At 39.9% G+C, this 24,724-nt stretch overlaps 1 protein-coding gene across 1 annotated transcript in view; it reads left to right on the plus strand.

Annotated features, from left to right (window-relative positions):
* Positions 1-24,724, plus strand: part of LOC110109086 — a 44,208-nt gene that overhangs the window by 933 nt on the left and 18,551 nt on the right. The window contains exon 3 of the mRNA XM_020839989.2: positions 15,850-16,100. Coding sequence (XP_020695648.1) covers positions 15,850-16,100 — 251 coding nt within the window. The remainder of the gene's footprint in view (positions 1-15,849; positions 16,101-24,724) is intronic.

Below are 24,724 nucleotides of genomic sequence, written 5' to 3' on the forward strand. Positions count from 1 at the left end.
TAAGGATTTTGGATAAACCATTCTGCCAAGTGTTCATATGATACTTAGATAGCTTTTATGTTTGTTCATTATGGAAATACGATGTACACATTTCCATAATACATAAGCTCATATTTGTTGAACTGACCATTGAGGAGAATGAACGTGATAGGAAACACTTGGATTCACAAGTGTTCCTAGCCAAAATCAGTAAATTGCAGCAAATTTATTGCTGTCCACAACAGGAAACAGCCCAAAAACAGAGAAAAACAGGAGTTTTACACGATAAATCTGAGAAAAAACGAAGAAAAACTCTTGTATTTCACTAGTAGATGAATAAAACAGCAAATATACAATTGATCCTCAATTCGAGAGGAGGATCGATCTCTCCCAAATCTCTAGACGCCGCTAGAGCCCAAAGAAAACCTAAATCTAAGAGATCTCAAATTTCAGCCAAATTCAAGATGATCAAACCCTCGGAAAATCTACTATTTAATGCATACAAAACAAAAGGAAATCCCTAAACAATCCCTACATTCAAATTCCCCTCTTAATTTCCCCAAAAAAGCTTCCTATTCGGCTCCCGCAAGGCACGCGGTGCGCGCGGCCTCCGCCCAGGCGAACAAATCGCCTGTTTCGCGATATTCGCCCGTGAACCGGTCCCGCCTGGACCGGCTGGACCGGTCCAGTGGACCGGTCTAACAGAACGTACAACATTAGACACTCCTAGTATTATTATTATTTTTTTAATTTTAAATTCTGGGCAGAGTTATTTTTGTTGGCGCTAAGGATGTCAATATTTGACAAGACCTGAAAACCCGAACCGGATCCGGCCTAAAAATTTCGGGTTTGGGTCGACCCGGTTAGCATACGGGTCGGGTTAGAGTTCGAATATCTGACCCGATTTTAGTTTCGGGTCATGTTCGAGTCAACCTGACAACCCGATATTGACCCGAGTTTAACCCGATTTCTTCATTAATATTAAGGACTTAGGGTTAAGACTGCGCGTGTTTCGTCTTACAACTTTTGGCTTTCCTCTTCTCTATTTAGCTCCATGCCCTTGCCCTTGTTCCCGTCTACATTCTTTGTGTTTGAGTGCTTGTTGTCGGCTCAATTTCCCAAGAAATTAAGCTTCGACGACCGGCGACAAATTCAAGTCTCCTTTTCTCCTCTTGTTGTTAGGTATTCCTCCTTAGGCTTCAAATTTTGCCGGCATATATCGACAACCAACAACTTTTTTCATTTCATGATAATGGGATGATAGGATGATTGCTTGACAAGATTTTTAGTCTCTATTATGAGTTTCCACAAAGTTTTTATTATTTGAGCTTCTCAAATAAAAACCCTAGATTGTGTTTGCACGATTAACAAATCCTAGATGATGGGAGAAAAAAAAAGAAAAAAAAGGAAAAAAAAAGAAAAAAAAAAGAAAAAAAAAAGAAAAGAAAAAAAAGAGAGAAATCCTAGGTGATGTCAAATTGTCAATACTAAGTATCACTACATATCCTTTATTCCTTAATGATTTTTATTCATATATGATCACATACGATCTGAGCTCTCTTAGCTTGACGTTTTGAAAAATTGTGTCGTCCGGCTGAGGGATTATCTTTTAGGCTTTTAGCCTTTATTTTAGTTCATGTGGAGAAATTTGATTTATTAGATGCCCTTTTTTTAATCAATGATCTGATTTACATATAACCTAGGTTGCACCGATACGGATATGATGATACGGATACGACACGATATCAATACGGGACACGCCAATTCTTAAAAATACAGGATACGGATATGGCGCGTATATGTCATTATAATATATAAATAATACATAAAAATTAAGAAAATAATCAAAGTGTAATATTTGAAATGACAAAAAAATTAAAATAAAAGTAATCATTAAATATTTAAATGTCTAGTACAACAACAAAACAAGATAAATTGTCCAGTACATGAAATTTCAACTATTCAATAGAAATAATGATAGGATTAACTTCTTCAGTGGTTTGTCTTTGAGTTTCTATATCATCTTCAATAAATATCATAGCTTCTAGTTTAGGCTCATCAAGTGAAAGATTAGCAATTTCTAATATTCCCATATCTTCAAGAGATTCAAATTCATCTCCAGCTACATCCCACTTCCTGTTGTCTCATTCCATATAAGTTGGAGTTTTCCTTGAGAGAAGCCGAAGGTTTGTATGCACATAAACTAAATCTTTAGCCCTTTGTGGAGTACTTTTATCTCTTTATTGATTGGATGAACGAGTATGTGCTCCAATTTCTTTCACAACAAGATGAAGATGAAACTTGACCAAGCAATTTTATGACGATTGTTTGAAATAGAGGTGCTGAAGCTTCATGTATAATCCACCACATTTTCGGATCAATTCTCCACCTATCACGCAATGACTTGGTCACCAAAGTCCACTAAATAATCAAAAAATTTAGCAAGCTCAATATTGACACTTCTTCTCTCATCCTCATTTGGAAAATAACGATTCTAACATGTCTTTCTCATATTTGAAATTTCTAAATCTTTATGTGAAGAAACTCTTTGATGATCCTCTTGAAGTCATTCTTTAGTTGAATATTTTTAAAAAATATTAAAATGAAATAATGAAAAAATGTTGAAATTACTAAATAACAAATTGTGAATTAATAATGGAAAATATTGAAATTTACATGGGATTTAATGAGTGAGCCAAGCAATGTAAAGATGTATTACTTTTGCTCCACCTATCTTCTAGAATAACATAAATAACATCCCAGAATCTTGAGTCTTCATGAAGTGCCTTCCTCTCATGTCTATATATAATTTCTTTTACTTTGACAAACATTGAATCCCACATCTCATAAATGAGATATAAACAAGACTTATATGTATCAGCTACTCTCAACATTTCATAAATTGGATCTGTGAAATTTATGATGTATTCAATCTCATCCCACCATAAATCATCTAAAAGATTCTCATTTATATATCTATCCTTTTCAACATTATCTTTCCTATAACATGACCATTTGTCACAGATCACCATAGCTTGAAGATCAATTTTTATTTTTTTTGAATATTCTCAACATCACTATAATTGAGACAAACCGAGTTTCAACAACTGCAAGTAGGGCTGCAAACGAACCGAGCCGAGCCGAGCCGAGTATGTGAGTATTCATGCTTGTGTTCATTTAATATCAGCTTGTTCAAGTTTGATTCATGCTTGTTCGAGCTTTATTGTTTGTGTTCATGCTTGGTTCATTTAAATTAATGAGTGTTCATGTTCAGTTCATGTTTAGTGCTTATCGAGCTTGTTCACGAACATATTTAACGAATTTTTTCTAACTATCAAACCGACACATTCATGAACATATATATGAACAAACACATTTATAATAAAAGTAATTGTCTATGTAGCAAAGGCAATGATTATTTATATTTATTAATTATATAATCAAATATTAATTATTTTTATTTTTTATAGTCAAATATTAATTATTTTTATTGAGCTTATTCACGAGTTCAAAATCGAACACGAATCAAGCTTTTATCGAGCTTCTTATCAAGCTTAATATCGAGCTTGTTCGCGAACTTCAAATGATGTTGTTCGCGAACATAAATGAGCCGAACGCATTAGTGTTCAAGTTTGTTTATTTAAGAATCGAGTATTTAAAATATTGATTAAGTTTGTTTGTTTAGTTAATTAAACGATCACAAACGAGCTTTAATCGAATCGAACAACGAGTAGCTCGTCGAACGTTTGGTTCGCTTGCAGCCCTAACTGCAAGCATCTTCAAATTAGAGAAATCATTGAATATAGAGAGTCTCATTAAGTGATTCATAATAAAATTCCTAATTACAACTGCATCTCCAGCAATCACTGTTATCCAATGACATTCATTGTAGGTGATTTCGTTTGCCTCAGTATTCTTAGTTGCACAAATGTTCTTCAAGGCAAGATTAAGCGTATGCACAACACATAGTGTTCAGAAAATATGAGGATAGACTTGCTCTACAAGTAGACCTGCAACTCTACAAATAGGTGCATCATCAGTAATGACCTGGATGATGTTTGAAGGCCCCACCATCATGATAACTTCTTTGATTAAATTAGAAATGAAGAACTTATCCTTGTACCGTCCTTCACAATTTACAGCTTTGATAAACATAGGATAGCTCTCTGTTACAGACATGAAGTTGATAAGTGGTATTCTTTGTGGATCTGTTCACCTATCACAAACCAAAGTAACTCTTTTTTCCTTCCAAACTCCTCTAGTAGGCTTGATCAACTTCTCAATATTATCCCTCTCTTTTTACAACAACTTCGTTCTAATGACATTATATCCAGGTGGCACATATCCTGTAAGATTATTATTGCATGCATAGATAAAGACATTCTTGTAATGTGGATTCCTTGCTAGGTTAAAAGAAAGTTCAGCTGAGTAAAACATTCTAGCTATTTCCCCATCTACTTGTTCTCTCATTTGTAAATTAAATGCTTTCTCCAAAGCACTATCTACAACATGTTTTCTTCTTTTTAGTTCAAATCCCTCCATCCGAAAAGGCCCCTTATTAACAGTACTGTCATCATTTCTAATTGAAAAAGATGATGAAGGATATGAAGCATGAGTGCTTGGAAGTGGAATATGTTTTGGAAGCTCTTTTTTACTCATTTGCTCAGCTTCACTGATTTTTCTTTGCAATTTAGCCATTTGTGATAAGCTTATATTCGGACATACTTTAATTCCATGACCACTAATCTTCAACAAATGAGCTTTTACTCTATAATATGATCATTTGTATGTGGCATTAAAAAATTGCATTTAAATGCAATATTGCCACCCCCTTCTGACGTTTTACCTATTTTTGTTACATAACCCCACAGAGGTTTGTTATCTTCAATATTGGTCCCTGATGGACCATCAGTAGACCCAATTCCTATACCACTAGAGCTCATTATCCTACGAAGGATTGACATAAATTAATCCACATGAATTTGAAACATGAAAAATTTTAATTAAAAGTGTAGATATGTTGTGCCTATGCCGGGGGTCCCAGGGCGCACTGCCCCTTGGCGGGGTTCAACCAGCCCGGTCGGGTCGCAGGGTCAAGGGGCAGCGCCCCTGCGGGGGTTTCCGGAGGCAGCGCCCCCGAAACAAAATTTTATTATAAGAGTTGTTTTAAAATTTTCTCTACCTTCTCGGTAATTTCGGGTTGACTCAAAATAGAACTGTGTCGGGTTCAGGTTATGAAAGTCGACCCGAAACACAAATCGGGTCGGGTTCGGGTTGAAAAAGGGTGGGTCAATTTCAGGTTGGACCCGAACCAGTCTCGACAACCTGTTTTGACACCCCTAGTGGGCTCTTTGTTCGTGCTAAATCTTATTGGTTCTAAATGCTTATGCCCTCTTAAATTAATCACGGATAAAACAAATTTTAATGCTGTTTCCCATATATTTTTGCGGGATTCTTGCTACTGCACTGCTATGCCAGCCAATTGAGTATGAAGGAATATTAAACATTTCCTTTTATTATGGTTTAATTGGTCATAAAATGGATCACTTTTCTTTCAGACCAACACAACAACAACACTCAAATGATCCAACAGATACATATCAAGGACTATCGAAATAGCAGCTCTTGGTCTTGCTTGGCGTCATTATTGGCAGATCCTCGGGCAGACATGATAGCACCATATTCCAGCTCACCAAATCGTTGAACTTAGTCTAGCTGACCCCTTTTGTTCCAGGAAATGCATCGCCTTCTGTTATTGCAATTTTCACACCGCTTACTGATGTTATGGAGATGTCCAACACCAAACAATATGCTAATGTGATTGTTGATTTTGATGATATAATTGTGAATCAATGCTGATAGTACTTATGGATCATGGATTTTTGTCTCTAGACTCCACAACCTTCAGAATTATCCATCCAAAAAACACTCTCAAAAGCCTAGAGTTGCAAATAGTAGCAGCCATGACCTTTCATTTGGAAATGCCTTGATTCAAAATAGGCCTAAGCTAGTCAAGCAATTAGAATTGCTCGTCCCACAATCCATTGTAGCTCCTCAACGTTATTTTAATAAGGTTGAAAAATCTGCCAATAAACCTTTCTTGATCCTAGATTATGAGTCCCACTTATAAGCCCCTCAAATGTTGGAGTGATAAGGGAGGGTTGCCTTATACTTGGGGTAGTAAATTCCACTTGTCGAACATTTATTAAGAGATATAAGTTTTTATCAGCTTAGTAATGAATTTGAACTTAATCAATACATGCAACTAAGGCTACCTCGTCTATGGGGAGAGATTGCTACACCCACAGTTGAGTGTTCTTATAATCGATAGGCTGTAAGTCCTGCGTAGGATCTTCGAATATTAAAATGGTAAGTCTACTTTTGAGCATCTTAGATTGTAGCGCAATAACCCTCAACTCTTAGTCTTTAGGATCCAATGATATGCTATTCATCAGGATATTTGGCCGCTCACTTCAATAAGGCCTTCAAGTCCATTTTCAATGAATATTTTAATATGGTCCACCTCATCTATAGGGTGAGACTATAAAATCAATCATTAGGCTTTCCCTTTAACTGAGAGGTTATTAGTCTTATCTTTGTTAGAAAGTTGATTCGGGCCTTCAAAGATTTACGTAAATATCATCCTAGGTGTTTTCTACATGAATTAAATGTATAGTTAACCATCCTTCGCTAGGCCATATCCCCTTAATTCTCGTGGATTTCCTTAGATTGCCATAATCCCGTAATTCTGATAGGAAATACTTGATTTCAAGTAGTTCCTAGCCAAATCTGAAGTTAAACGAGAAGAAAAACTGCTGTTTTCAGCAGAGGACAGCAGCCAAACACAGGAAAACAGTGACAACTTGCGAGAAAACTGAGAGAAAACTCAAGAAGAAACTTGGATTCCACTAGATGATAAATAAAATAGCTAGATACAAGAGATCCTTAATTCGAGAGGAGGATCGTCTCTCCCAAATCTCTAGACACGATGGTCTAGAGCCCAAGCCTCCAAGAAACTCTAATTTCAATCAATCAAAACATGAAGAATCCCTAATTCCCTCATACACTTTAATACCCAAACCTTCCTAATACAAATTCCCTCCCAAAACCTCTTCTACCCACTCCGTTTGAATTTCCCCTTCATTCAATTAGTGGTGCCCGCTCCTTTTGAGCGGAATAGGCAGAGGAGGCGGAATACTTCCACCTCCTATAAACCAGCGGCCCTTGGGCCGGCTGGTTCTGGATCGGTTCCAAGTGAACTGTTCTAACAATACCGCCCTCCCAAAGAATCACCTTGTCGGCTTGTCCTCAAGGTGAAAATCAGGAAACTGATGTTTTATCCTCTTGTATGGCTCCCACGTGGCCTCGTACTCCGGAAGACTCTTCCACTTGATCAGCACTTCCTTAGTTCCATCTTCGTTGTGGCGGACCCCCTCAAGCTCTGAGTGTCCAAAATCACCTCTACATCCTCCGTAAGTGTCGCTGACAGCTCGGGGTTGGCTGTGTAGTCACCAATGGCCTTCCTCAACTGCGAGACATGAAAAACTGGATGTATGGTTGCCGAGGGTGGTAATTTCAGTCGATATGATACTGCCCCAAACTTCTCCAGTACTTCATAAGGCCCAAAATACACTGCAGCCAGCTTTTCATTCCTCTTGTTAGCAACAGTCTTCTGCCTTTATAGTCGGAGCTTCAAAAACACATTCTCTCCCACTTCAAACTGGATGTCCTTCCTATGCCCATTCGTTTGTTTTTTCATAATTTGCTGAGCTCTCAGTAAATGCCTTTTCAATTCCTCTAGCACTCGATCCCTCTCCTCCAAATACTCCTCCACTGAAGAAACTGGGGTACTGCTACTCCCAAAATGCACCAAGTGAGGGGAGTCTCTTCCATACAACACCTTGAATGAAGTCATCTGTACAGCCGAGTGAAACGAGGTGTTGTATCAGTACTCCGCCCAGGACAGCCACTTGGTCCAAAGCTTGGGTGTCTCCGACACAAAGCATCTTAGATAAGTCTCCAAACTCCGGTTGACTACTTCTGTTTGACCATCCGTCTGTGGGTGGTAAGCGGTACTCCTTTTCAGCACTGTCCCCTGCAATCTAAACAACTATATCCAGAAATGGCTGAGGAATACTTTGTCCCTGTCGGAGACTATCACTTCTGGTACCCCGTGTAATCTGACTATCTCCCTGATGAATGCTGATGCTACTGTCACTGCAGTGTATGTATAGCGTAGAGGAATGAAACGAGCATATTTGCTCAATCTATCCACTACCACCAATATCATAGTGAATCCCTCAGAACGGGGCAACCCATCACTGAAGTCCATAGATACCTCCTCCCAGACTCGACCTGGTAAAGCCAAGGGCTGCAGTAACCCCTCGGGTGACATAGCTAGGTACTTATTCCTTTGGCAGACTTCGCATCTGGATACCATCTCTTCCACATCCTTGTGCATCCCTCTCCAGTATAGTTCTGCCGCCAGTCTCCTGTAGGTCTTTAAAACTCCTGAATGACCTCCCACTGAAGTCCGATGCAACTCCTGGAGCAACTGTGGAATGTGAATTGATGTTCTGGGTAACATGAATCTCCCCTGATACAACAATCTCTCCCCTTCCACAGCGTATCCTGGATGGTTGCCCTCTCCCTCTAGTAACTCAGTCCTGATCCTGCCTAGTTCCTCGTCCCTAGCACTCTCCTCCTTGATGGCCTCCCAATCTAGCATCATTGGGACTGATACAGCCACTGTCTGCAGCTCCCCCATGCATCGGGACAAGGCATCTGCCGCCTTATTCTCTACCCCTGGCCTGTACTGAATTTCAAAGTCATAGCCCAGCAGTTTGGATAGCCAGCTCTGATGCTCCTCTGTCACCATGCGTTGTTCCAGCAAATATTTCAGGCTCCGTTGGTCGGTCCTGACGATGAAATGTCTCCCGAGTAAGTAGGGGCGCCACTTTTGGATGGCCAAAATGATTGCCATTAATTCCCTCTCATAGACGGACTTCAGCCGGGCTCTTGCAGTCAACACCTGGCTGAAATAGGTAATGAGCCTGTGATTTTGCATCAACACCGCTCCTAATCCATACCCCGATGCATCTGTCTCAACTATGAAGACCTGAGTAAAATCCGGCAGAGCTAAGACCGAAAATGTGGTCATAGCTTTCTTTAACTTCTCGAATGCTGTCGTGGCTGCCTCCCCCCATAGGAACCCATCTTTCTTCAGCTGCTCCGTGAGTGGCCATGCTATAGCGCTGTATCCCTTCACAAATATTCTGTAGTACCCTGTAAGTCCTAGGAATCCCCTCAACTCCTTCAGATTTTTAGGCAGTGGCCACTTTAACATAGCTTCAATTTTAGACTGATCTGCTGCTACCCCTTCCTTGGATACCACGTGCCCCAAGTACTCCACTCTGGTTTATGCGAAGCAGCACTTCTTCAAGTTAGCCCGCAGCTGGTTCTCCTGGAGAACCTCTAGCACCTTCCTTAAATGCCCCCAATGCTTCTCCTATGTTCTGCTATACACTAGGATGTCATCAAAGAATACCAAAACAAATCGCCTGAGATACTGTTTGAAGATCTTATTCATGAGTGCCTGGAACGTGGCGGGAGCTTTGGTGAGGACAAAGGGCATCACTAGGAACTCATAGTGGCCCTAATGAGTTCTAAAAGCAGTCTTGGGCACATCTTTTTTCTTCATTCGAATCTGATGATACTCTGATTTCAAGTCGATCTTGCTGAAGATCACAGTTCCACTCAATTCATCTAACAGCTCGTCAATCACTAGTATAGAAAACCTATCAGGTACAGTTTCCTTGTTGAGTGCGCGGTAGTCTACACAGAACCGCCAGCTGCCATCTTTTTTCTTCACCAATAGAACAGGACTAGAGAACGGGCTGGTACTGGGCCTGATGATCCCTGCTTCCAGCATTTCTCTGATCAACTTTTCTATTTCGTCATTCTGAAACTGAGGGTATCGGTAAGGTCGCACGCTGACACGTGACACTCCCTCCTTCAATGTGATGGCATGCTCCTGCTCCCTGGGTGGTGGCAACCTTAGAGGGGGATGAAAAACCTCATGAAATTCTTGGATCAAAGGCTGCACAGAGAGAGGTATGTCCCCCCTTTCCTCCAAACTCACTCCCTCCAATCTGTGTAATTCCACCAAATAGCCTTCCCCTTCCTCCTGAATTGTCTTGATTAGGGATTTGAGTGAAACCCCCGCCTTGGTCAGCCCCGCATCACCTTGAATCACCCTCTTCCTTCCTCCCTTCACCAACTTCATCCTCAGAGTACCCCAATTGATCTTGGTTTCCCCCAAGGTCTGCAACCACTTCATCCCAAGGATGACATCCGTACTCCCCAATTCCAAGGGAAGGAAGTCTTCCTTTACATGGATCCCTTGAATCTTGAGTACTACTCCTCGACAGACTCCTCGACCCATCTCCACCTTCTCGGTGCCCATCATTACCCCGTAACCTCAGGTATCCACTAGCTCCATCCCCAATACATCCACAATTTGGGTGGAAAAGAAATTGTATGTTGCTCCACTGTCTATCAACACCACAACCTCATAATCAGAGATCTCACCTTTCACCTTCATAGTGTGGCTCGAAGTGAGTCCCACTACTAAGTTCAAAGAGACTTCTGTTACGTCCAGATGCAACTTCTCCTCCTCCTCCACCTCGGGGTCATTCCCACCTCCCTCTTCGTCTTCTTCATCTTCACAAAAGAGGAGAACCTGAAGAGATCGGTCCTTGCACCTATGCGATGCCCCGGCATGTACTTCTCATCACACCTGAAGCACACCCCTTTTGCCCTTTTCTCCTGCAGCTCTTTCTCAGTCAGCTTTTGAACTGTCCAACTGTACCTACCTCCTCCCATCTTCTCCTTGGGTGCCTTCCTTTTATGCTCCCGGGGCCTGCCCCTTTTTGCTGGTAAGAATGTGGTCGTCGTCTGTTACGACCCCCCTGAAAGTTTCCCGAGTCCCACTTTCAGACTTCTTCTGGTTCTCCACCACTGGGCCAACTCCATTGGCCTTGCCGAGGACTCCTTGGCTCCAACCTCTGACTGCTATTCTTATCTCTGGTTTCAGCCCCTTCATGAAATTCCCTTCCAGGCTGACTCCGAGATATGATCCAGCCTACTAGCCAAAGATACTTCAAAATCTGTCCGTAATCTGCATTGTGCCTTCCTGGGTAAGGCAAAGAATTTGCTCATTGAAGTCTCTTCCCTATCGGTTCGGAAAACGCTCTAGTAAGCATTCTTTAAACTCTCGCCCAGCTCGATGGGCTCCCGTCTGTCAACATCATTGATACCAGGCTAAGGCTTTCCCTCCAAGCCACATTTCCCGCCGCTGTCAATTCTCTTCTTCCGGTCACCCTATTGACGCAAAGATATTGCTCCACCTAGTGTATATCCATCCATGGCCGTCTTCCCCCTCAAAAACGGGCATCTTCATTTTCCTTACCTTGGGATCTCCAGGTATCTCCATAGCCTCCCAATCCTCTCAGAAGAGGCGCTCCCCAGATTATCCCAATCGCCCTCCGACGAATATACTCGAACCCTCTTTCATACTCACCGTCTCCTCCCTTCAACATCATCACCTCGACGCTGAATACCTTCAAATTCAGCACCTCGACGATGACGTTCCTCCCTTCTTCTTCAAAATCCCCCTCGACGCTGAATTTCTTTCGAATTCAGCATGCTCGGCGGATGAGAATCCGCTCTCTCCTCCCACCCAAAATCAGCCCCCTTCTGTTCATATCCCATACTCATCTTCTTCCCTCGACAGAGCTCTAGAGGAGGCATGTCTTCTCTTCCTTCTAGGATCTCCACCTCCGATTTCTCCTCCTCCGCAAGGGGTTCGATTCCTCACCATTGCCATGGCCGTCGGGGTCTCTCTTACTTCCGATGTCGCCGGATTGGTTTTTCATCTCAAATTTCTTCATCATTTCCTCCATTGCGGTGAACTTCCCCTCCAACCTTCCATTGTTGGATGATTTTGATTTTTCCAAAGTGAGAATGCTTTCCTCCAAATCGGCTTTCAATTGGCCGACTTCGCCTTCCAAGACGTTCAGAACCTTCTTTCCTGCCATCGTTTCTTTCTCAAGGATTCACGAAGATCTTCTTCGCGGAACAACAAAAAAAAATCCGCTTGAAATCTCAGGAAATCAACCCCCAACGGTCCCAAAAAAGAGCTTTGATAACAAATTTGATAGGAAATACTTGATTTCAAGTAGTTCCTAGCCAAATCTGAAGTTAAACGAGAAGAAAAACTGCTGTTTTCAGCAGAGGACAGCAGCCAAACACAAAAAAACAGCGAGAAATTGCGAGAAAACTGAGAGAAAACTCAAGAAGAAACTTGGATTCCACTAGATGATAAATAAAATAGCAAGATACAAGAGATTCTCAATTCGAGAGGAGGATCGTCTCTCCCAAATCTCTAGACATGGTGGTCTAGAGCCCAAGCCTCCAAGAAACCCTAATTTCAATCAATCAAAACATGAAGAATCCCTAATTCCCTCATACACTTTAATACCCAAACCTTCCTAATACAAATTCCCTCCCAAAACCTCTTCTCCCCACTCCGTTTGAATTTCCCCTTCATTCAATTAGTGGGGCCCGCTCCTTTTGAGCGTAACAGGCAGAGGAGGCGGAATACTTCCGCCTCCTATAAACCAGCGGCCCTTGGGCCGGCTGGTTCTGGACCGGTTCCAAGTGAACCGGTCTAACAAATTCCCACATTGTTGTGCTGTGCCATAACTCTATAAAACTCATGTACATCTCTATATTAGGTCATAACCCCATAATTGTCATTTGTTTAGGTCATTATATTCGAAGCAGTAGGGCCCAACCTTTCTAATGTTGAAATTCATCTGCATAGGTGAGTTATACACTAACAAAAGTGGGCACTACTTTACCCTATGCTTAAGGTCATGTTTTATAGGTGTTCCAGCTTGATCTAACTCATGGATCTTTACTTGAGGAAACCTATGAATTTGACAATCAACTTTTTACCATGTGGATGCTAACTTCCATTGCAAGGGATGAATCTTTGAGGATTAAGGCTTATGACACAAATGCCCTATATATATATATATAAAACCTTTACCTTATATGTTTTAGAGTGCATTCTCCTTAGATGAGCCTAACCTCATCATGAATAATCAAACTAGTTATGCTACTACCTTTTAAATGACATACAATCATGTTTCAACTTATACGGCTGCATTCGGCCATGCACTGTGCCTACGAGCCAACTTTAATATGAATCAACCAATCCTACATGTTGCATCTTTAGTGGTTTATTTCCTTGAACCTTTGAACCATAAGTAGCCATATCGGTCCTCTTAGGCTTTTACTGTCTGAGAGAAACTTTGGCTTTTACGTTGAAGGGATACTTCCTTTGATATACTATCATCTGAGTCAACTTGGGATGAATGATAACATGCAACTCATGAACTGCTAATCGTTTAATATTAATTAAGATAAGATGATAGACATGTGTGATAGGTTTAAGTATCTTGGATATATTGTATAAAAGAATACGCACGTACACACATATATAGTATGATATAGCTTCATGAATTATGGTTGAATAATTCAAATGGACAAGTGCCTCGGGAGTTCTGTGTAATAAGAGGATACAAATGTTTATATTTCATAACATCACAATTAGCTTGGTAATTTTGTATAAATCCGAATGTTAGGCTATAAAAAATCATTGGTATCTAAGAATGATAAAAATAAGAATGTTAAAATGCATGTTTCTCAAAATTTAGATGAATAAATTAAGGAATGACTATATTAGAATAAAGGTTGGAGTGACATTTATTGATTTAATATAATTGAAATTGAACTTAGATGGGTTGATATAATTAGTGTTAGAAGATTAAAAAGGAAAAATGGTAGGCCCAAGGTTACATAGATAAAAGTTATTCAAAATTATTTGCTAAAAATATGTTCAATATCTCAGGCATTAACTCAATAAGAACAAATGAAAAAATGGATTGCTAATGATGATCCTAAATAGTTGGGAAAAGGCTAGGATCAATGAGATATACCTGAGAGGAGAGAGGAAGGAGGCAGCAATGTTGCTTTAGAAACTCATGCCCTATGCTTTGGGTTGACTCTTGAATGATATTAAAATGGAGTGGGGTGGGGGGTGGGGAGGGGAGAGAGAGAGAGAGAATTAAATTTTGCATGCCTTTCTTAATATAGGTAGGATCTAATACATCTACTTTCCTAACCTTGTCATTGAAAAGCTGACATTTTATATGACCAAACTCTAGATGAGAAAAGTGGAGGGGTTACATTAGGTAGTCAATGGCTAATGTAAAACTTGTCAAACAATCATCATATGAATCCTTTAAGACACATCCTTAACTTTTAGAAACCATGATTTAGATTAAGGGAATATTCACTTGATTTGTTTTAAAAAGTATGGTTGGCTATGTAGAAATTTGAGAACTTTAGAGAGTTTTTTTTTTTTTTTTTAAATTTTCCCTCTACTTCGATTTCTCTCTCCTTTCTTGTTGGCCACAACCCTCTAGGTGTGTCAATATTTGACACGACCCGAAAACCCGACTCAAACCTGACTCGAAAATTTTGGGTTAGGCTCAACACAAATCCGAAACGGGTCGGGTTCGGGTTCAACAATTCAATCCGTTTCAAAAATCGTGTCGGGTTCAGGTTGACCTTTTGACCCGAAATTGACCCGAAATTGACCCGTTTTTGACCCGACAACCCGAGATTTACCCGAAAAACAGAGATTGACCCATTTTTGGACCCGAAAACTAGCAGTTTTTTGTTGGCACCGGGTCATTCGGGTCATGTCGGGTTGACCTGGACCCGAAGCGGGTCGGGTTCGGGTCCAGAAAGCCGACTCGTTTGCAAAAAGGGTTGGGTTCGGGTTGACCCAAATTGTGCCGGGTCAGTTTCAGGTTAGACCCAAACTCGACCCGTGACCCGAAATTGACACCACTACAGCCCTCATTATTTGAATTTGAATTGCAATTTTTTTTTTAATTTAGTCCATTAATAATTTATATTTGCAAATTTATGCTTCCAATATTTAACTTGCAACTTTTCTTGGGACCCTGTTGGATCAACCTTGACAGTAAGATTTATTCAAGTGACTAGTTAAATGCTGTGCTTGTTGAATTATCCAGATCACTAAGTTGTTTTAAAATTTCTATTTTTCCCCTTTTTGACAAAGAGGCTGAGCATTTGTTTTGGTTTGTCCAACAAGACAAATCTTAGCTATGTTCGATGTGTTGCTCATTTTATTTTATTTTTCCGTCTGAATTTGTGTTTTGGTGTGTTCAAGCGGCGTGCCAGACAGGGAATGGGAACTCATGGAACTTTTGATGCTTTTTCAATTGATAATTGTATGTTTTAGTTTCTTTTCTTGCTATGCTAAATAGGTCTCTTACTTTACACATGCTATTTATGATGGGTTGTTAGAGCATTTATTTGGCCAAGTACTTGAGGTTTGTACTTTTGTACTTGTTTTTTTTCCTATTGCAGTCATCATGTGCAACATCAAAATGCATAGCGTAGATCATCCATTCGAAAACATGAATACACTTGCATAAAGCTTCTTTATGACAACTGCATGCAATCAAGCACTTATATTCGTTTTTTATTGAATATCGTTGGGATATATGATCTAAATTTAATGCTGGCAAGAGTTGCTTCAGTTTTAGCGCTAGCATTAAATGGTTACTTGAATCAAAGCAAGTTTCTTTGTGCATCTGAGATAGATCACTAAATTGGTGTTTGAAAGCACCCTTAGGTTTTCTTACTGGTAGGTTGTTTGTCTGTGCTTGATCCTTATTTATGTTTTTTACCACTTTGTATCTGCAGGGAACATCGAAGGAACAGCAGCCGTAACTTCCCAGTCACTTGCTGCTCCCAGTCAACAAGATTCTCTTCCAACGTTTGATGTATATGAGCAATCCAAATTTGAGGCCAGTATCGCAGTGGACTTTACTGGAATAGAATCAGAGGTAGCTGAGATCAAACCTCCTACTGTTTCCACAGAAATGCAAATAGATAAACCCATGCAGAATTTCCTTCCATCAACTGCAACAACAAGGTGCCCTGAAGAACTTCAGGTAATTTATCTCTTTTGTTTTTCAATCTTTTAAAATTTGACTCTGAATTGTTACTGTTGAATTATTGCTTATATAGATGATTTTCTGATAAATATTGGAAAACAATTTTTTTACCATGCCTGTGCATAGGATGTTTTTGCAGTTTTAAAAATTAGTGGATAGATTGAATTCGACTTATTTGTGTGCTTTCGATCACTTCGGCTTGCTTGCTAAATTGTGCTTCTTTTAATCTCTTAACTAACACCCACTTGATCTTATATTTATGTTATCAACTATATATTTTAAATTTTGTTAAAAGGCTTAATGCTATCTCATTATCATTTTCTGCCATCATTCTATGAAAAGTAGGTCCTCAGCATCTGACCGGAAATCCACTGCCTCTTTAGATGCATGAGGCTAGTGTTATGAGTCCATTCCTTTTAATGACAAATTTACAATTGATCTAATATTCCACTAAGTCCTGGAAGTGGAAGACTGAAGTAAAACGTGGTGGAAGTGGGGATACTTTTGGCTGTTCGGAAGGGCAATTGTAGGAAGCTAATTCAATTGTGGAAATGGCATGCAAGAGATATTTGAATTTAGCTTTAGACCAGTTTACTCTAAAGACGACCAGTATCATCAGCTTTTGACTGGAAATCCACTTCTTCTTTAGATACATGACGTTCCTTTTAATGACAAATTTACAATTGATCTAATATTCCATTTAAGTCCTGGAAGTGGAAGGCTGAAGTGAAACATGGTGGAAGTGGAGACAAACTTCTGCCTGTTTGGCAGGCAATTGTAGGAGTGTACTTCAATTGTGGAAATGGCGTACAAGAGATTTTTTAATTTAGCCTCAGGCCAGTGTACCCTAAAGATCAAAATTCTGGTAGATAAACTTCCCCACTCAATGAAACAAATCGAACAACCAAAGCTGAATATACCACTTCAGTAATACCACGTAGCAACCTTCTCATACGTGATAATACTTCAATAAGAGAGCCAAACAACTTTCTTAAAAAGTTTCTCGTCCATATACAAGAAGAGAATGTTTTTGGAAGAGACATTCTCCCCTCACCACCAGAAGTGGAAAGTGGGACTTATTCAACTGTTTTGCAACCAACTGGACTCGGGTTTTTTTTTCTTTTTGCTGGGGAGCTAGAGGATTACCGAACTGCAAATTATGCAGAAATTTAACAATAATTGATCACTTGACAAGTGGAGACGGACAAAAATAGCTGACTAGATGAAGTGAGGATTTGAGAATTATAAAATTCTGTATGTATCATGCTCTATAGCCTCATTCAACAACACTAGAAAGCTTGACAACTTTGAATGCTTGAGGCAATTATGTTATTATTGTTGAAATAAAAAAAAGGAAAAAAAAAGCGGAGAGAGGCATTGCTCCCAAACGTGAAACGAAAGAGTCATATGCAAGAATCCGGCCCACTCACGCAACCGCTTGGCCATTTCCTCAAAACGACACGCAGGAGTAGTTGGGGGAGGGGGATTCGATCAAGATCCATGCGGGAACGTCTCCCTCAGTCCTCTACTCTCTCCCTCTCATTTTCTCTGTGTTGCACGCAGAGCCGAACACAGCAGCCCACTCTTGCTTCCAAGCAACTTCCTGAGCCCGCACATCCCACTTCGCCTGCTCGATCCCGCCAAACTCAGCCCCAATCCCACTGAACCCTAGGCATGATCCCGCCGAATCCTAGGCCTGATCCCACCGAACTCCCCCAGGTCTGATCTTGCCGAACTCCACCTGCACACACGAGTCTTGCCTCGCACACACCCGAGTGAAATCGTCCCTAGCCCATTGTTCGGTTCATGCTTTGATCCACTCCCTCACGATCCCGTGACCCAATTGCCTATTCACGTTTGATTTTGGTCTTGTTCGTGTGCTTCCAACTGACGAGTTTCATCTTCTTCAACCCAAGTCCGTATTCTTCGATTTCAAGACCTCACGCTGTGATTTTTAATCCGGGTGGTAGAAATTTTAATCTAAAGACCCCGCACAGTTGTATCTTAGATCTTGGCAGGATGATTCTGAATTTGAAGAACTTGCATCTTGATCTTTGATCAGGGCGGTAGAATTTTTAATCTGAAGACCCTGCGCAGTTGTATCTTAGATCCTGACAGGATGATTCCGAATTCGAAGACCTCGCACTGTTGATTATTAATCCGAGCGGGTTGATTCAACGGCAAGTGCCGTCTTAACCTCCCCTTGCGGGGAGGAGACGTCGGATGGCTGTCGAATTAAAAAAAAAAAAAATTCTATTGGAGAGATTTTTGGGAAAGTTTTTGAGAGAGTAAAATTGAGAATAAAAGAAATAAAAATAATTTTTATTAATTAAAATAATAGAATTAATCTAAAATTTAATTTCTATAAATTTAATTGAGAGATTAAATTGTTTTAAAAATTTTCTCAATTTGTTAATCAATTAATTGATTGATTAATTTAAATATCTTTTTATTTAATTTATTAATTAATAAAACATAATAATGTTTTATTTAATTAATTGGTTAATTAATTAATGAATTAAAATTATTTTAATTAATTAAAGAATTAATTAGAATAAAATGCAATAAAAAAGTGGATAGAGAAAAAATAAAATCATTATTTGCACTAAAAACCAGCTCTTGTACAATGGTCCAACTGTCCCAAATTAAAACTCAAATAAACTCTCAAACAAATTCCCACTCAAACTAAGCTACTAAACTACAAGCTCTCTAAATAGCTCCAAAGCTCATGTGCAAACTACAGAGCTTCGAGCTCCTGCAAACAAACGTACAAAAGTCAGTACTATAAACAAAACTACAGTGGAAGAAAAAAATGAGTACTGTAACAAAAACTACCATGCTAAAAGCTAACTACTGCAACAATCTGGTGTAGAGGTAGTAAAAAAGTGTAAGTTGTCTGATCTGTCCTAGACCCAAATAAACAGGCTACTTCCAAAGGGATGCAGTAAGTCCTACTCAAACTCCTATTTAGTTTTAGGTTTTGGTGCTGAATAGTTTCTTGCTATATATTCTAGTGTTTTTTCTTTTGCTAAATCAATTTTGGCAAAATCAGATGTAGAATCAATTTATTATCGTAATTATTTTTTGCATCTAGTTTATATTTTTCAAGAATACTTATGAATCGCGGTTTATTCATGGGATCAATTTTTTTACCGTGCACGATATTATTGTTGGTGTGTTTCTAACAAGCTTTAAATGAGATGTAGAATATTTTTCTCTAGAAAAAAGTAGAGGTGCATTACTTCCAAACTCTAAAGCTCTCTCGTAAGTATTATATATTATCTTTGGAGAATTATAGCTTAATTTACTCTACGTTTCTTGCTTAAGATCTTTAATAAAATAAATATTAATAATAAAAAATCTCTAGGAAATAATGTTTAGTTACTAAGTTTTCAAACCCGAGAAAAAACTCAAACAAACTATTCACATTGTTTAAAGCTTCTAAATTGATCTTGCAGTTGATCATTATTATAATTATTTATAAATTTATGTTGTTCTATAAGTTTATACTTCAAATAAGTCAAAGTATATTTTGTTTTAGGATGAACTCATCAATATTTGTGGGTAGATTCTATTATTTTTCGTTTCAACAAATTCAAATATTTGAAAATGAGATAATATACTTCAACTTATCTTTTTAATTTGCAAGTACATCAGGATCTCCGATCAAATCTAGAAATATATTCTTAACTCCCTAAAAATTTTGTTGAAATTGTTTGGAATTATAGCTAAATTGATTTGTTTAAATTGCATCCTTTTTGTTGCTTATTAACTAATATTAATGTTAAGCTCTGGTTCTTGTCGACTTTTAGCCATTAATTTAAGCTTTGACATCCAATCTAATATATGATGCAGCTCTAATCAGGGACGGAATTAGTCTCTCTTTTGAGGGTAGGAAAAATAGAATTATTAAATGCATAATCTTATGTACGAAATAAAAAAGAAAATTCTTTCTTAAAATCTGAGCAATTGTATTCATTGAAAGTGGGAAAAATAATTAAAATATTTATTTTTCTAAGGACAAAAAAGATTTTTGGGTGGGCAGTTGCCTATTTTTCTAAGAAAAAGAAAAATTAATTTCCCATCCTGAGCTCTTTCTGGTTCAACCCCTGGCTCTAACATCCAGGATTTCTAATGTAAATTTAGCTGCAACAAACTAATGCTATAAGCATGCACTTTTTTGTGGGAAACATGCTGATGAGGACATTAGATTTCAACACGTGTACCATCGTCGGAGATGCATATCGACGGCTACGATCCAGAGCCTTTATTTCTGATTTGTTTTGTATTTTATTTATTCTCGCATTTTATTTTCCTAGTTTGCCCCTGTGGGTATTTAGTCGCTTGTGTAGCCCTGAGGGCATTTGTGTATTTCTAGCTTTGTCTTATTTTTGGCCTATTTAAAGGAGGCCTCATGCATTGTAAGAGATGATGAATTATTGAATGAAAAAGAGTTTGTTCTTGTTTGATCTCTTAGTGAGTTCATGAGAGGAGGAGCCCGAGGAGGGTGATTTGCAATACCCGTCAACCTTGGTGAATTTCAAGGTTCGCGGTTCTCTTATCTTTCTTGTCTTTTATTTTTTTTCTTGCATCGAATTCCCTCCCCAAACTTCCCACTCGCCGGCCTCATTACCCCCAAAGTCTTTCTTGGTAATTTTCCCTAACCTGAGCCCTCCCCTTGCCGTCGGCCTCCTTGGGCCGCCCAAGCTGCCGACCATCACCCACTCGATTGCCGGCCTCCCTCCCACGGCCTCCTCTCTCCACCCACCTAGCCGCCGGCCCACCTCCCAATCCCCAAATTTCGAAATTCAAATTTTGAAATTCAAAAACTTTCCTTATTTGCAAAATCTAAATAAGGAAAGTTTTCAAATTTGAATCCGATCTAAATTTTAATTTAGAGCAGACTCATTATTTTCCCTTCTATTTGGCCAAGCTTGTTTGGAAAGAGTTTAACTCCCCACAATTCCCTCTCCCCTCCCTCTTCATGCCGCCGGCCCCCACATGGGCTTTGCCCCATTAAATCCCATTAAAGCCCCCTCTCTCTAATTAATTTGAATTCAAAATTCAAATTAGTTTCCCTCCTATTTTACAAAAATCTGAAATTATTTTTGATCATAGCTTTGCTTACAACGCCCAAGGAGAGATCGACATCTTCCTCTCTCCTTTCTACGAGCCGGATTGGGAGTACGACATCACCGTGGAACGTTACGTCAATCGCATCGTTTATTGCCTCGCCGAGATTATTGAGCTTCAATGACCAAGAACTCCGTGAACTCTTATCGGACGACCGCCCACTTCTCTAACTCCGGTTTCTTTCCCGGTGACTAGTCCCCTCGGCGTCACTTGTTTGATAGTGGCATCCTTAAGTGTGCTTGCAATTCTCCTCCGCTAACCTCCACTTTTAAGAGATTGAGTGAAGGATCTCGAGGTGAATGTTCTAGATTTTAAACTTGAGGCTTTTGTTACATTTGCTATTTGCGTTACCTATTAGTCATTGGTTGTTATTTTGCAAGTTCTACTAATCTCAAATTGTAATCAATTTATATTATTTAATCTTCTAATGACAAGTTCTAAAACCTTCACGTGAGCAAACAAGGAGTTTATTGGCGGCAAAGCAAAGTTCTTCACCTTTATTAATATCTTAATTGCAATTATTGTCTATCGCATTTGGTTTCACATCACATGCTATTCTTCCTAAAGTAACTATTTACTATGGATGAAAATCGTAAGTGGTAAGATTCAATTCATCGAAAAATTTGCTAAACATGCTTTACAAAAAAACAATTCGAAAAAAAATAATGAGGAGATAGGAAGAATATGGGATAGATAAGTCACTGAAAAGCAAGCCTCACACTTATGCAAAGATACATGCTCTTTCGAAGTTTTGCAAGTCTCATATTGGATCAAAGACTTGAATTTTGAAAGGTAAATAATTTCTAAAACTTTTTTTTTTCACTATAGGTCCAGTGATAGCTTTGGTAAAATAAGCTACTGCCCTGCAATAGCCGTGAGTTCTGCAAGTGCACTAGCTAGAGAGTTTCAAACAAGGCCCAAGATTATGCATCCTGCTTGAGTTTCAGTGAAACATCGCATGATAAAAAAAAAAGATGGTACTTTTTTTCCCCATAAAAAATGCAGGATTGTGAGTACTTTGACGATGCTGAGCTGGAGGATAATGTGAGCCAAACCAGTGAGAAAATGTCATGTTCTTTCTTCCAATTAAAACTTATGTTTTTTGGGATAATTGAATACTTCTTTGTCAAGGAGAAGCTGACTGTGGAGCTGTCTGTTACGCCTGCTGCTCTCAAGCCGGCCCAGGAGAGGCCGGCTGGACCGGTCCAGGTATTTGTTCGGCGGAAGAAACAGGGAGAGAGGGGCGGTAATCCTGTGGGGCCCATGTGGGTTTAATGCAATTTTTGGGGGGAAAGATTTGAATGTAAGGGTTGATTAGGTAATTTGTAATTCTCCTTTCATGTTAATTAGGGGAATAGGAGGGAATTAGAATTATATTGAATTTGATTGCAATTTGAGATCTAGGGTTCTTTTGCTTTGGGCTCTTGGCGTTGCCGGAGATTTGGAGAGTTGTTCTTACACTCAGATTAAAGAACGATTGTATCTTTGCTATTTTATTTCATCGTCTAGTGGAATACAAGTCTTGCATTGAGTTTTTTTCTCTCAGATTTCCCTGAATTGTGCTGATTTCCTGCTGTAAACAGCAGATTTTTCTTGTTTTCCTGCTGCAAACAGCCATTTCTCTGCTGTTTGCTTATCGATTTGGGTTAGGATTGCTTGCGAACTCAAGTATTTCCTATCAAATTGGTATCAGAGCATCGATTTGGGACCATCGGCGACTGAAATCCTGAAATTTCAGTGGGTTTTTTTTACCGGGCAAAGATCTTCGTGATTTATGGGAAGATAGATGGCTGGGAAGAAAGTAGAGGTCTTGGAAGACGAGATCGGTCAACTAAAATCAGATTTGGAGGGAAAGTTATTTGACTTTCAAACTCAAATCACCTCCAACAATGAAATGATAGAGGGGAAATTCGCAGTGATGGAAGAGATGTTGAAGAAACTGTTGGAGTTGAAGACAAATCCTGCGACATCGGAAGTAAGAGAGACCACCGGAGGCCATGGTGTTGGAGGAAATCCAAACCAGTTTAGGGGGAGGAGAAATCTGGAAGTGGAGGTCATTGAAAGGGAGGACGACATGCCGCATATAGAGCCACTTTCTAGAGATGATATGAGTTTGGAAATTGACCGGCGGGGTGCTGATTTCATTGGGAGAAGGGAAGAATTCTATCGCCGGTGTGCTGATGCTGATTTTGAAGGGAGAAGAGGGGAATATGATGAAGGATTCGGGTATAACCGTTGGAGGGAAGATCGTGACAGTTGGGGAGCACCTCCTCTTCGAGGAATGAGAGGTTATGGAGGATTCAGGGGACACGGGGGAGACCCACGGGTGAGGAAGCTGAAGATGCCCGTCTTTGAGGGTGAAGACGGTCATGGCTGGATCTACAAGGTGGAGCATTACTTCGCTGTCAACGGGTTGGCAGAGGAAGAGAAGCTGACGGCGGCAGGATTGTGTTTTGAAGGAAAAGCCTTGGCCTGATATCAGTGGCGTGACAGGAGGGAGCCCATCCGGAGCTGGAGAGAGTTCAAGGATTGCTTATTGGAGCGTTTTCGAGCCGATGGGGGTAGGAGACTTCTATGAGCAATTCTTTGCTTTGACTCGGGAGGGGACCGTGGCAGACTTTCGGGACAAGTTCGAGTACTTGGTTAGCAGATTGTATCACATTGTCAGCCTTGGAAGGGAAATTCATGAAGGGGCTAAAACCGGAGATACGAACAACAGTCAGAGTGTTCGAGCCGATGAACCTAGGGAAGGCTATGGAGCTGGCGCAGTTGGTGGAAGATCAGAAGAAATCAGAAATAGGAGCTCGAGAGAACTATTCAGGGGGATCATACAATATGACTACCACATTCTTACCATCAAAAGGGGCAACGCCAGGGAGTCTAAAGGAAGCACCAAAGGAGAAAATTGGAGGGGGAAATGTGGGACAAATCAAAAAGTTGACAGAGAAGGAGATGCAGGATAAGAATGCAAAGGGGTTTTGCTTCAAATGTGATGAGAAGTACATGCTGGGGCATAGGTGCAAGGGCCAAACTCTTCAAGTTCTCCTTGTCTGTGAAGACGAGGAAGACGAGGAGGGAGGTGGGAGCAGATCTGAAAAGGAGAAAAAGTTGCACTTGGATGTGATAGAAGTCTCTCTGAACTCTGTAGCGAGATTCACTCTGAGTCACACTATGAAAGTGAAATGAGAGATAGCTGACCGTGAGGTGGTGGTGTTGATTGATAGTGGGGCAACCCACAATTTCATTTTCACCCAGATCGTTGAGTTGTTGGGGATGGAGTTAGTGGATACGGGAGGCTATGGGGTGATGATGGGCACAGGAAATGTGGAAATGGTAGAGTTTGCAGAGGGGTAGTGCTGAAGATTCAGGGGATCCAGGTGAGAGAGAACTTCCTTCCCTTGGAATTGGGGAGTAAATGAGTAACGACGTCATCCTATGGATGAAGTGGTTGCAAACATTGGGGGAGACCGAGATTAATTAAGGGACAC

Source organism: Dendrobium catenatum, unplaced genomic scaffold, assembly GCF_001605985.2.
Source record: "Dendrobium catenatum unplaced genomic scaffold, ASM160598v2 original_scaffold_117410, whole genome shotgun sequence".
Classification (NCBI taxonomy): Eukaryota; Viridiplantae; Streptophyta; class Magnoliopsida; order Asparagales; family Orchidaceae; genus Dendrobium; species Dendrobium catenatum.